The sequence below is a fragment of the Neomonachus schauinslandi genome, chromosome 6 (assembly GCF_002201575.2).
Source record: "Neomonachus schauinslandi chromosome 6, ASM220157v2, whole genome shotgun sequence".
NCBI lineage: Eukaryota > Metazoa > Chordata > Mammalia > Carnivora > Phocidae > Neomonachus > Neomonachus schauinslandi.
The window spans coordinates 52,613,390-52,627,769 of record NC_058408.1 but is presented as its reverse complement, the minus strand read 5'-3'; the positions used below and the strand labels follow the sequence as shown (position 1 = coordinate 52,627,769).

General features: G+C 47.6%; 1 protein-coding gene across 5 annotated transcripts; it reads right to left on the bottom strand.

Moving 5' to 3' along the window:
- Window positions 1-489: 489 nt before the first annotated feature.
- On the bottom strand, window positions 490-11,670 carry SERPINC1 (serpin family C member 1). Of its 5 annotated transcripts, none has more exons than XM_021682819.1 (7): window positions 11,490-11,670; window positions 8,999-9,368; window positions 8,489-8,704; window positions 7,564-7,701; window positions 5,439-5,829; window positions 4,107-4,171; window positions 490-1,084 (listed from the first exon to the last, which is right to left on the bottom strand). In XM_021682819.1, exons 1-7 carry the CDS (start codon window positions 11,528-11,530, stop codon window positions 908-910), a joined length of 1,398 nt encoding a protein of 465 aa, XP_021538494.1. In that variant the 5' UTR covers window positions 11,531-11,670; the 3' UTR covers window positions 490-907. The 5 variants fall into 5 exon arrangements, with proteins under 5 accessions (XP_021538494.1, XP_044771884.1, XP_044771886.1 ...); XM_044915949.1 differs by having other exon boundaries at window positions 5,439-5,912; window positions 7,506-7,701; window positions 11,490-11,530; XM_044915951.1 differs by having other exon boundaries at window positions 5,439-5,772; window positions 11,490-11,530.
- Window positions 11,671-14,380: the final 2,710 nt, after the last annotated feature.

Sequence of the window (14,380 nt, the reverse complement as noted above, 5' to 3'; positions counted from 1 at the left end):
GCAGGAGGGCAGGCCAAGACTGGGGTTGGGGGGAGGGAGAGTCAGAAAAAGAGTGAAAATATGGGTTTATATAAACATATTTAAAGCAGTTTAGCAAAAGCTTTCTCGTTGAACAGCTTTAAGAACAATGTGAATGAAATCTTAGCAACTTGGTTAGTAATTTGAAAAGTCTATTAATGTATACTTGAAATTCTGTTTGTATAAAAATACATTTTCCTCTTTATTTTAACACTGTGTAAAAGAACATTATGCATGTGAGTGGTTTGAGAATTAAATGGTTTAATACTCAGATTTGACTATCTGGTTTTTCTGTTTATAGAGATTAATTCTTTTATAATTTTTGGATTTTTTTTTTTTTTTTTTTTTTTAGTATGATGGGAATACGGACATTTCAGGCTCTCGCTGCCCTTTCGGCATGCCTACCATCCTACCATCTTTCAAGATGCAGCAGTAACGTATTTCCCTCCATCACTTTCTTTTTTTTTTTTTTTAAGATTTTATTTATTTATTTTAAGAGAGAGAGCATGTGCACAGCGAGCGTGGAGGTGGGGGAGCAGAGGGAGAGAGAGAAGCAGACTCTGCCAGGTGCAGAGCCCTGTGTGGGCCTCGGGGCTCGATCTCACGACCCTGAGATCATGAGCTGAGCTGAAAGCGAGAGTGGGAGGCTTAGCTGACTGAACCCAGCCAGGCGCCCCCCTCCTTCACTTTCCTGACCCAGGTGTGCTCACTGGTAGAGAACAATTGAAAGTGCTCGCTTGACCAAATGCCCACCAGCATCTCTATCCATTTCTCCTCCCCTTGTCTTCACTTCATGTGGCAAAATCCATTCATAACTGGGAGTAGTTGTGTTTATTTTTACTTCTGTCACAAACCAAAATAGGAAGAGGTACAAAAAATAAAGAACACTTCAGTGATCACAAGCGTTGGCCACTCTGCCCATGAAGAGGATAGTGTTCAGAGCAACCTCCCTTATGAGAACGAGGAAGGGCCTGTTGGCCTTGAAGGTCACCCTGCTGGAGTTCAGCGAACGGCCGGCGATGCTGACGACAGTACTTGCTGCAGCTTCGCTGCCCTCCTCGTTGACCTGCAGACCACAGAGGAGACACAACGGCTGCGTTACCTGCCCTGCGGTTCCTCGGAGGCAGGAGGTCACGCACAGACACAGCCCTTCCTCAGAATGCTGTCTTCCGGGGCGGGGGGGGGGGGGGGGGGGTAAGTACCCTCGGGTCAGGTGGCGTTCCCGCCAGAACGCGACTTTTACTCATTGTTTCAGCCGATGAATACTGAGGTGAGCACCTGTGTTCCTCCAAGCCTCGTGCGGCGTAAGAGCAAGGGTTCCATTCAGGTAACTCCTGAGCCGGGAATGCGCACGTTCAGCAGGCTGCCGCGTTTCTGGCCGGCCCCATCGTGCGGGGTATGGCAGGAGGGTTACCTTGTACCAGATGCTAGAAGGGACTGTGACTCAAGATCAGAACTCTGTAGTTGAGATAGTTTCACTCTTGGGGCATCAAGATCCCAGATAGAACGACCCCAAGCAGCCACTCAGGACGTTGCCTATGAAAAGACAAGGGTCCTCTGGCTGAATGAGGTGAGTATTTTTTGGAGTAATGGTCTGACACATTGGTATTTTAAATTGCTGATAAGCTGACCTGCCAGAGAGACACCTTCAGAAAATTTTGCTTGGGGACCCAGAATATCACCAAAACTCTGTCCCTGCCTCTTAATGAAAGCACTTCAGATCCCTGAGCTTTATGGAGCTGGTTGAAGATACTCTCTCCCTATCACTCTTCTTCCCTGCTTCCTTACCATCCTATGCCCCCATCTCCCCGTGCTGTTTCATGGTCATTCTAGGACTGGATTTGTGAGCGGCCTGGAGCTGTTGCAAGACCAGGATCATCTTATTCAAATCAGACACTGGCTTCTAATGGCTTCCCAGGAGATCTACAATCAGTTGGGGTCCTGTATATTGGGTTCCCAAGGTTTCCAAGGGGAACAACTTTGTTCCAAGAGCTTTGGAGGAACCTTGCACCATCGTTTAGTGGGCTAAGGGGGATAAAATGAATCCAAACCTCTGCTTCTTCCTAATGGGAACTCAAAGCCCTCAAGGGTGTCTGAGTTGACTTCTTCTATTTAGGTTCCTTAGAGGAGGATTTTTCAATCAGAGTTAAAACACTGAGGACATAGCTTCCCTCGCCCTCTTCCTAAGTGTACTAACCTTCATAATCCATGTGGAAGAGCGGGGTCAGTAGTGACTTTTGTACAACTTCCAAAACCACTAATTCAGTACTCCTGTCAAACCCCTAGGTCTGATCTCGATACCTTAAAGATACAGGCCTCTGCTCTTGCTGTTGTCCTGCAGGTCACGACATCTGTGGGCCTATGGATTATATCCCCACGTTGAGGATTTGCGCACCTCACTCATAGCCTTCCTGTCCACCCTAACTCCTGCTATCATTGGATGCAGACAATTACCTATCTTGGTAGGAGGCCCAGTCAACACACTAACTCCCATTCCTTTCATCTCATCAACCCCAATGAGCATTACCTTCACTCTACTTAAGCAAACCAGTCCCATGGCCATGCCTTGAACTTGCCATCTCTCAGACTTGTTCTACCTTTGAAATTATAATAATGACACTATGTTCTCAGACTGTAACCTTTTTTTTCAAGCTATTGCATCTCCTTACTCTAGTGACAATTATTCTGCTTTCCTTCTGCTCTTTGATCCCTCCGCTTCCCTCCTGATGACATTTTCTCACTGAGCTTGGACTCTGCCACTGTATTTACCAGCACCATGCTCTGAAACCTTTCTCCTTTGACCGTAACCTTCTTTCTTTGTGGTTTCCTCAATCCCGTGACCGTCTCTAACAGCGGCCATCCCCTTTTCCTCATAGCCCGGTTCCCCTAGAGGACAGTGCTTCCCAAACCTGGTTGTGGATTTAAATCTCCTGAGGAGCTTTGTAAATATGCTGATTCTCAGGCCCCATCCTGGATTCCCCAAGAGTCAAGCTCCTCACTGAACTAGTGCTACTGGTCCATAGTTCAGTATTTGAGAACCAGAATTCTGACAGGATTTACATAGCTATTACTCTAGTAAAGGGTTCCACAGGCACCTGAGTTGGGGAAACACTAGGTTAAGCAATATATTTTTTTAAGTTTTTATTTTAATTCCAGTCAGTTAACGTACAGTGTTATATTAGTTTCAGGTGCACAATATAGTGATTCAACAATTGCATGCATTACCTGGTGCTCATCATGGCAAGTGCCCTCCTTCATCCCCAACACCTATTTCACTCATCACCCTCCCCCACCTTCCCTCCGGCAGGTTAAGCAATATTGAACCAGTTTTTCCACTGTGGGGCTTCTTAGTGTGCATTGTTAATTTCCCAAGCAGAGGATACACATTTACTTGGCCACCAAACTTTGTTCTTTGCAGCGTAGAGTTCTAGTGCTTTAGAACACACTTGAGGACATGATCCACTCTCCTCAGCTCCTCTTCTTTACCCTCCATTTGCTCTTCAGCTGTCACAATCGGGCCTGTGCCCCCACTGTTCTAAATTCCTCAGGGAATGGTAACCTATGGCCGATTTTCAGTCTTGTTACTCGATGCTTTCTGTTTCCTTAAAACTCCTCCCTGGGTTTCCATGAGTGCCCACTCTCCTGGTTCTCCTCCTTTTTGGAATTATAATGACACTGTGTTCTCAGACTATAAGCCTTTTTTTCAGGCTATTGCATCTCCTCACTCGTGACAATGACTCTGCCTTCCTTCTGAAGCCTTTGTAGCCTTTGTTGACTTCTTTTCCCGTGTCACCCTCCCCCTACATATTTGACCTGCTGCAGGAGAAGTAGTGGGAGGGAGGCTGGAACAATGGGACCATGAGGGCTTCAGGGGAGGGCTGTCTTGGGGAGGCCTCATGGAGGAGGGGGCTATACACATCTGGGGTTTGAGGGACACTGGAAACACGCCTTTCCCCCAGTTGTGTCCTGCTGTTCACATACCTGCTGGAAGACCATAGACCCAGCGGAGCAAGAAGTCCCTAGTTACAAATCACATGAGATACTGATATACTGGAAAAGGAAGTGACAGCAAAGGAAGGTGTACCCACCTCAAGAAAGGCCTTATGGAATGCCTGTGAGACATAGAGGTCGCTCCGGCCCTCTGCGATAATACCTAGAAGGAAGACCAGAGAAGTTTCTGTGAAATGGGAGAAAGTCAGCTTCAACCCACAAAAAGGAATTCAGTTTGAATTAAGAGGTCCTTTGGGGCTTTTTTTTTTTTTGAAAAATAAAAACCCTGAACCCTCACCTAGTGATACTCCCTAAATAAATAAATGCATGTTTAAAAGAATAAAGTCCTGGGCGCCTGGGTGGCTCAGTTGGTTAAGCAACTGCCTTCGGCTCAGGTCATGATCCTGGAGTCCCGGGATCGAGTCCCGCATCGGGTTCCCTGCTCTGCAGGGAGTCTGCTCTTCCCTCTGACCCTCCCCCATCTCGTGTGCTCTCTGTCTCTCTCATTCTCTCTGTCTCAAATAAATAAATAAAATATTAAAAAAAATAAAATAAAATAAAAGAATAAAGTCCTTTAGGCTTTTTCAGCCTGACTCCTGTGAATGTAATCTCACGCTTCAGCTCTTGGAAGGGGGCAGGGGACTCTGTTCTTAAAGAAAAACTCACCCCACCTAGTAGGAATGTCTTTCTTTCCAGTCTGGCAACGTTTTCAAGAGAGAAGTTGGTTAGACCTAGTTTAATTTTTTTTTCAACTTTTATTTAATCTCTACACCCAATGTGGGGCTCAAACTCACAGCCCTGAGATCAAGAGCCACATGCTCTTCCATCTGAGCCAGCCAGGGGCCCCTGGTTAGATCTAGTTCATAGGCAGCCCATTAAAGGTAAATTCAATTACCTGACATTGTAAACTTCTTTTGTAAAAAGATATTTTAATGCATATTTTTAAAGAATGGTAGACTGTAGGAACCAAGACCACAGAACACTTGCTGAAGTCTCACAGCTGGGGAAGGTTGGCCGTATCTATTGTCCAAGTGACTTGAGGGAAAACTCATGAGCCCTTTGGAATATCAGGCTGTTCAACATCAGCTATGCCTATTGTGTGGGACCAAGATGTCCCCAGCTCTGAATCATATCTTTGCTTTGAATTCTGATGTCTTTTCAAGCTCTTCTCTACTTGGTCCCATCCCCCACACCAGTTACGGTCTCCAAGCATTCCAGTGCTAGCTGGGTTCCTGGACATCCAGGTGCAAAGTCCCCAGGATACAGAAGAGGAACCAGACCTTGGGAAGGAAGGGTCTCCCTGAGTTAGCAGTAGAACCCTTGCTCTACTCCTGACCCGTTGCTCTTTTCTACTCTTTCCCCAATTCTTTCACCTTTGCTCGGACCACCTTGGGAGGCCGAGGGAAGAGAAACGCCCTTCCTAGGCTAACCTGGGAGCCTGGACTTCTCAGGGTTGAACAGGTCCACAAGGCCCATGTCTTGCAGCTGCTCCTTCACACTGAAGCTGTCCTCGATGCGGAAGCGGGGCATGTGGACCACCAGCAGGGTCTCTGCCATCTCATCCAGCCATTCCTGCAGCATCTCTGGGGTGAGCTCCTGCTCCACCTTGGCCAGGCTCTTCTCAGGCTTGGGCAGGATGAGCACCATGGTGATGTCATCACCCTTGAAGGGCAGCTCGAGCACCTGGGTGCCTTCGGCCACTCGCCGATAGCGGAACTTGCCTTCCTGGTACATCATGGACGCCAAACACGACTCCCCATCAGCCTTGTAGAACAGTTCCTTCCTTGTGTTCTCAAGACTGAACTTTGACTTCCACAGGCCCTGGGGGTTGGCGGGGGTTGGGGGAGGGAGACAGCAAGTGGGAGAATCACAGCGAGAAGACCAAAACCCTCCATAGGAGAATGCTGACGTGGGAAATAGTCACATTATTTTATCACCCTAATATGCAGGCAGAATTACTAGGAGAAAAGATTAGAGGCTATGCATGAAAAGGCTTACAGTGACTGTGGCAGAGTGATGGAATTATGAGTGGTTTTTTTCTGTGAACTTTTCTGTATTTCCCGGATTTTCAGCAGTGGCTGTTTATTTGCTTTATAACCAGAAAAATAAAAAACTAAAACCCAGAACAACTTACTGGCCTCTTCACATGCATCTTTTTGAGTTTAAATCTAATTGTCTTTTGGCTTTCTGCCTCCCACCCGCCTCTTTCTCAAGGGCCATTCTCCAAAGGGCTGGGCTCTGCCCCTGATAAATGAAGGCCAGACACAGATAATAACCCAGGGGGTTGTCCCGGAGCCCTGCCCGGCAGAGGGTGAGTCCTGGCTAACTTCCTGCCCAAAAACAGAGGGACCCTGGGATACAAGACATCCCTTTGAAATTTCTGAGTTGTAACTACCATTCCTTGTTCTATTCTGGCTGGTTGATTTGGGGACAAGTCATTTAACTCTTGGCGTGGTGGGTCCTGGCCTGTAAAATGAGGAGAGATGGCTAGTATTGGTGGGATGCTTACGGTGTGCCAGGCGCTGCTCTAAGCATTTCAGCTGCACTCACTTCTTCAGGGGTCAAGGGGCAGGAAACCCGTGAGGGAGGTGCATCATTTTTCCCATTTTAGAGATGCACAGAAAGGTCTCCAGTAACTCACCTGAGTTCACACAGCAGAAATGGAAGAGGCAGGACTTAAGCTAAGTAATCTGTCTGAGAGGCCCAAGGTCTCGTTGACGATCTTATGAGAATAAAGAGGGCTAATAAACAGCAAGGTGTTCTGTAAACCTTAAAGGGCAATACATATTGGGTAACTACAACCTTCTCCACGCTGGGGGAGAGAGAAACCCCAAGAGACAGAGTGGCTGGCAACAGCAGGGACTGGCTGAACTCCTGGGCTCCGTGCGGGGTGAGAGGGCACGTGGAACACGACCCACGATGGGCAATGTGCCCCAGGTCCCCCCATCTTAAACCTGTGGCCCTCCTGAGGATCAATGGTCTGTTTATTTCCAGTACGCTCCCCCTCAGTCTCCTTCCCACATGTCTCAATTTGGAGCAGCCTTTAGAACTCTCGACTCTGAGAAAGACAAAGCCATCCGCACAAATCACAGGACTCTGCAAAATTTGGGGTGAGTCTGGCACCGGGGGGTTCAGAAGCCTCGGGCAAGGGGAACTTTGAATCACTATTGAAGCTGCTCCAGATGATGGAGAAAATCTCATCACCGAGGACTGTCAGTAGAGTCTATCATGTTGTTCCAGATTTCAAAATGGAGTTAACTGGATAGCAAAAATGGTCACACGTGTATGAGAGTTCATCCCCACACATACTTTGCTAAATTTGAGTGCGTACACTCTTCCTTGGGCCCAGAGGCACGGCCAGGCCCCCCCTGGACTTCAGGCCAGCAGCCGTGGCCCTAGACATGGTTCTAGACTCTCAATAAATTTGTATTTCTGCCCAGGCCATGCATGGACCGTTTCTCAGAGAGGACCTATCTAATGCCTAATGGTGTGAAAGCAGGTGAGCTGGAGGACAAGAGGAAGTCCTCTGGGTCTCTCCAGGGCCATTTTGAGTACCTTGAAGTAAATGGTGTTGACCAGCACCAGGACCGTGAGCTCGTTGATGGCATCCTGTGGCACGACATCAGTGATACGCCCTTCGGTCTTATTGGATACCCATTTGTTGATGAACATTCTGGACTGCTCTGCATTTTCCTGAGGAGAATAGGAAACAAACCTATCCACCTGTGCTTTCAGTGGGCTTCTCCACTTCCCCACACAACATTTCATTTTATTCATCAGCCCTTTGCCCTTTCACACCATTTCCCACTCTAACCCAGATTGGGGAGAACTTACATATCTAGTATAATGCCATGAATCTTCCAGATGGTTAGTAAATATTAATAGAAGAAAGAGAAACAGAAATAAAGGAACAGAAAAGAGGAAAATAGTCGGGGAAAAAGAAAACAAAATGTTATTTTTTCTGACATATCCAGAAGCTAGTGAGTTATGCAGGGGTGAGGGGCAGGAAGGATGCCTATGTGGCCAAAAAAAAAAAATAAAAATAAAAAAGGAGAAATGCTGATTGAATAAAGCCAATAGACTTCTCAGAAAACTTACTAGGCTCAGGTGTTTCATGAATCTCCAAGAGGAGAATATGACACACACCATACACTAATTTTATTTGATCCTGGTAATTTTTAAAAATTAAATAAGGTGTCTTGTAGGATTGGCATCTTGGTGGATAACATGAAGAATTTATTATTTATGCAACTTTTTCAGAGAAACCACTACAATCTAAGCCATAGATACTATTGATTTCTCAGGTTTCAAGCAAGTCCAGGGGTGCTGACTTCTAGTCACTCCCCACCCCCAACCTGCCTTCAACTAGCATAGCTCATAGCCCATAGTTCATTTGGATCCTGGATCCTGCTTCTCTACCTTCTCAACCTCCGAGGGGAAACGAAGAACTCTGAGGTCGGGGACGACATCTGCAACTCACCTTGAAGTCCAGGGGCTGGAGCTTGGCTCCGTACACCACCTCACTGATGTCCTGATAGGTCTCATTGAAGGTAAGGGATTTGTCTCCAAAAAGGCGGTTGGCCGATACCAACTCAGAGGACTTGTTGGCTTTTCGATAGAGTCGGCAGTTCAGTTTGGCAAAGAAAAAGTGCACCTGATCAGACGTCTTCTCGGAGATGGTATCAAACTTAAAAACCTGTGGAAGCCAAAAGAAAATGGTGGAGGAGCTTGGCTAACGCGGTGGGGTCAGTCCCTGACCAGCAGCCACCCCACGTATGAGCTCCTTCAAGAGCAGCACCCAGCACAGCATAAATACTCAGCTCATGTCTTCTAAATGAATACATGGGTAAAAGGAGAATAAAGGGTAGGAAGGAGAAAGGGGAAAAGCACAAAGAGACTGGGATACCACCTAACGTCTCTACTGGGCTCTAGACCACACATTTCCTTGGGGTCCAGTAAGGAGGCTAGGCAGGAAGGCTCCGGACTGTACCTCCATCAGCTGCTTGAGGGTGTTGTCACAGGCTCCCAGCTTGGTCATAGCAAAAGCTGTGGAGATACTCAGGGGCGATAGGAAAATATTATCGTTGTCATTCTTGGAGTCCGCCAGGTGCTGATAGAAGGCGGTGGCGAAGCGCGTATTGGCTCTGGACAGTTCCCAGACTCGCCGGTTGGTGGCCTCGGGGATCTTCTGCTCCTCGCCCTCATCCTCGACTGCCTTCTTCTCTGCAGACCGATAAATGCACATGGGATTCACAGGAATGTCCCGAGGCTTGGCTGTGCAGATGTCCTCCACGGGGCTCCAGCGACAGGTCACACAGCCCCAGAGGCCAATGAGCAGCAAGGACAGAAGACATGCCCTCCTATAGGGGTACAGAAAGCTGAGTTAAGCTTGGCTGGGAGAACCCCGATCCCCGCTGCCCATCACAGACTTGCCCCGGTAAAACCCCGGATTCCAGCCCAGCTGGTGTGGCCGGGAGGCGGGCCCAAACCCTCGCAAAATACAAGGGCCCAGGACAAGTCCGGTCGTGGATCTCTCCACTTGCCTGGACACAGTCAGGTTGAAATTAAAATCAGCCATTGCAGCAACTGATGGTTATAAAGCATCGCGGGCCCAAGGCTGGAAGAAATAAAGAACGCACAGCTTCCGGCTGGCGAGATGAGACACCCACGCATGATATACAGGCAGGGAACCCGAGCGCCCAGCGCAGACCTGGGGCACTAGTAGGGGCCCTTTACAGAAGCTGTTTAGGAACGGCCTCCTGGATGCGAAAGGGTTGGAGATTTGGGTTGATGCAGCAGAGATTTCAGTAATACAACAGGGGTAAGAAGGGGTGAACAGGGGATGATGCCTGGGTGGCTCAGTCGGTTGGTTAAGTGTCTGCCTTCGGCTCAGGTCATGATCCCAGGGTCCTGGGATCGAGCCCCACATCGGGCTCCCTGCTCAGCCGGGAGCCTGCTTTTCCCTCTGCCTGCCGCTCTCCCTGCTTGTGCTCTGTCTCTCTCTGACAAATAAATAAGTAAATAAGTAAATCTTTAAAAAAAAAAAAAAAAGGGGGGGTGAACAGGGCGAAGCCTCCGCAGGCCTCCAGCTCCAGCCCTGCCCCGCCCTCCGAGCGGGGCCCAGATAATTCCACCTGGACGGCCTGAAGCTTCCTTAGGGAAATACGACCAGATTGTCCTTATAAGTCTCCCCCACCCACTGCTTCTCCTCCTCCATCCTCCAGCTCAGCAAATGGGAGCCTCCTGCCGGCGGACATCCAAGCCAGAAACCGGGAGTCCCCCCCCCCATTCCTTCCTTTCACCCTGTCTTCAGACCCTGGATTCAAAGAGCTCTGTGTCCTGCTCTCTCACAGCCTTAGGCCTTCATCATTTCTCTGCCTGCAAATTTTAATGCTTCCAACACGGGTTCACTAAAAGCCAATGAAATTAATCTTACTTTTTAAAAAAATGAGATCATGCTACTGGCAAATTAGGAGAACTGGAACACTCAGGCCCACCAGGAGAAAAGCTTGTAATATTTTTGTACAAAGACAGGGTGGCCCGGGAGCTTCCTTTGGCTGACTTGGGAGTCCGTGTGGGTACGGAGTCTTCTCAGTCATCCCCTGGCAGAAAAAGATACGCACACAGGGTGGAAAGGACTCGCGGAGGTGGTCAGCAGCCGAGTGTTGGGCTGGCTGTAAGCTGGGGGCAGCTGAGGGATACTTGGCTCCTTGTGTGAGGGAAGGCCGGCTCTGCAGCCCTTTAAGAACAGAGGCACAGAGTGGGGAGAAGCAGAGACCCTCAGGGAGATATAGAAGGCAGGGTGAAGAAGCGGAGAGAGAACCTTGCCGTTCATCTCCCCGTCTTGCTTGCCTTTGGTTTCCCTTTTTGTCCCTCAGCTACGTTGGGAAATCCGAGTGGACGCTGAGGGGGATCCGGGAGCGTTGTTCGTGGGGGGAAGGAAAACCAAGGTGGAGGTGCCACAGCCTTGCCTGTAGCCTCCCAAAACGACCCAGATCAAGAAGGGAATGTGTGTGGTGTCGAGGGAGGAGGGGGCCTGACTGTGAGGAAAGGGAACAGGATTGCTGTCCTTCAGTCAAAGGTCACTGAGCTCTTGGAGTGGGGGCAACTGAGTGGAAAGAGAAGCAAAAAGGGAGTTAGGAGATCCTCACAGTTAAATTTTCCCTCTTTTCAGCTGTCTGGCAGGCCTGGGAACCTGCGCTGGAGTCTCCTGGGCTGCTGTGAGGGCTGGCGCTTGCACAGCACCTTGGGGAGGGGAAGATATCCCCTTTGTTTCTTGGGCTAAGAACCCAAGGTGTGGCTTACCCCAAGAGGGGGTGGGAGGGAGGGCACTTGGAATGACGTCTTCCAAACACATTTTTACTGTTACTACCAGGGAGAGGGCCTGGTTTTTTCCAAGGTTTCGAAGCCATCCTCAGGAGAACTTCGAAGGTCAAAAAACCCAGTGAGGGCATGCAAAAGAGAAAACTTGCCTCTCTTACCTTTTTCCAGCAGCTACAGTTCCTATCCCACTGGAAAACATGGTTGCTAATCTTCCACAGGGTCGGGCAGAGAGTGGAGATACTGTGTTCTGAGGCAATCGCTCTGAAAACTGGTTCTTTCCTCTGAATCTGACTAAGGTTCCAAAAGCTAAAGTGGGGGAGGGAGCTGGTGACGAGGGGAAGACTGAGGTCAAAGGCTGATGACCAGCTTCCAGGGTTAAGCAAAGTGTAGAGCCCAGTGTTGTTTAATTAGTAGAGAAGTTTTAAAGTTCAGTCAGGTCGGGGGAAGGCAAGGCCCACCTCTCTTAGCCATATTCCCTCACTCTCTATCTTTATAGAAGAGGAAAAGGAGGACATGTTCTCAAAGTCAAACTTGGTCAGAAAATGCCTGAGAACTTTGTCTTAAGGATTTTTTTTTCTTGGTTAACCAAGCCAGGAGGTAGAAAATAGGTGAATATAACTAGCCAAGTTGAATGTCCGGAAATTTCTAGCTTTCTTGCTCAGTGCAATATGCTCTTTCACAGCTTTCTTTCGGGAGAGAGAGTCCATAATATCTAGTCAGAGTGGAGAGTATTCCTAAACAAGTACTGCCTTCAGGCTTCTAAGGGCCATCGTGTCCACGACCCAGACAAGGACACACAAGGGAGAAATTGATCCACTGGGGGATCAGGAAACAAAGTATGGGGTAGGTAAAAAACATACATGCTAATTCTGAAATATTTATTTTCATTTTTTTAAAGACTTTATTTATTTGACAAAGAGAGAGAGCACAAGCAGGGGGAGAGGCAGAGGGAGAGGGAGAAGCAGGCTCCCCGCTGAGCAGGGAGCCCGGTGCGGGGCTCGATCCCAGGAACCTGAGATCATGACCTGAGCTGAAGGCAGACGCTTAACGACTGAGCCACCCAGGCGCCCTGAAATATATTTTTTTAAGATTTTATTTATTTATTTGACAGACAGAGAAAGAGACAGTGAGAGAGGAACAGAAGCAGGGGGAGTGGGAGAGGGAGAACCAGGCTTCCTGCCAAGCAGGGAGCCCAATGCGGGGCTGGAACCCAGGACCCTGGGATCATAACCTGAGCCGAAGGCAGACGCTTAACTGACTGAGCCACCCAGGCACCCCAAGACTTTATTTTTAAGTAATCTCAACATTCAACCCCAAACTCACAACCCTGAGATCAAGACTCACGGTCTACTGACTGAGCCAGCCAGGTGCCCTTGAGATACTTCTTTAAAAGCAAAGAAACCAAATCCTGTCTCTTGGTGTATATTGTTATTTTTACTTCTAGTTATTGGGGAGATTAAATGACTTCAAACTAAAGGAGATAAAGGGTAGGTTTATTTATATTTTCCTCTTCCTAAATAGCCAAAGACAGTATCATAAGGATTGCTGCAACAGTATTCACAGGACAAGTATGCCTCCTTCTGTGTGACTGAAGATTCTTTGAAAGTGGTACACTCACAGGTATAATGGATATATTATATATATATATATATATATATATATATATATATATATATATTATTTTCTGTACTCTTTGGGAGTAAGTTGCAGATATAATATCCCTTTATCCCTAAATAGTGTGAAGTTCCTAAAAACAAGGACATGACCTTACATGTCCACAATACAGTGATCAAAGTAAGGAAAACCGACAACGATACAGGACTATATTCAAATCTAGAAACTGGGGGCGCCTGGGTGGCTCAGATGGTTAAGCGTCTGCCTTCGGCTCAGGTCACGATCTCAGGGCCCTGGGATCGAGCCCTGCATTGGGCTCTCTGCTCGGCAGGGAGCCTGCTTCTCCCTCTCCCTCTACTGTTCCCCCTGCTTGTTCTTGCTCTCTCTGTAAAATAAATAAAACCTTAAAAAAAAAAAATCTAGAAACTGTATTCTAAGTTTGCCAATTGTCCCACTAATGTTCTTTATAGCAGCGGTTCTCAAATTTTTTGCCCTCAGGATCCCTTTGTAATCTTGCTAAATAATATCTAAGTATTATTAAAAATGGTATATTAAAAGTTTGACTTCATGCATACATGAAGCAGTCCCGGGGACTTCCTGGGGCTCCTGGACCACACTTTGGGAAACATTGATTTAGTGCCCCCTCCTGCTTTTTTTTTCCTTTTCTAGGATCACACATTGCATTTAATTGTCATGTCTCCCTCTCTCTCTCTTTGTTTACAGTCCAGAGGTCTTTTATATTTCCTACACCTATCATGCCATGAGTTCATAGGGAATGGGTTTCATCAGTGCAGGCTCCTTTCAGTTGGTTCTCACGTGTGCTTCTTTGGATGAGGCAGGCTGGTGCTTCAGTTGAACCCAAGTATCTCTCTCTGGCTTCTTTTTCTGATGATTTTCCTTCACACGCCTTACGAAGCTATCTTGGCTCTTTAGAATGCTTAATATGCTCAACATGCACATTAATTCTCTTGGCAAGAATCTTGCCCTTAACTTGTCTACAGTAATGCCAACAGCATCCTGGGTAACACTGTTGACTTTTCCAGTTTTGTCATGTTAATACTCACAGGGCATTCCTTTTAGGACAGTGCCCGTCTCCTTGATGTCTACAATATCATCTTTCTTGTGGATTTGTATGTATGTGGCCAAAGGAACAACCCCATGTTTCCTAAAAGGCCTACAGAACCTACAGCGGGTGACTCTCCTCTTTCCCTTTGCGTTGGTCCTTTTGGCAAATTACTGGAAGATGGTGGATCTAGCTGAAAGGGTGTCATGTCTCTAGTGTCTTCTGGTTTGAAAACGTTGCTCTCTTTTATCATCTTTTTACGAGTATAAGGCAGTTATTTTTTTTCCTTTTTTTTTGTTTCCAAGTAAGCTCCATGCCCAATACAGGGCTTGAACTCACGACCCTGAGATCAAGAGTCGCATGCTCCATTGA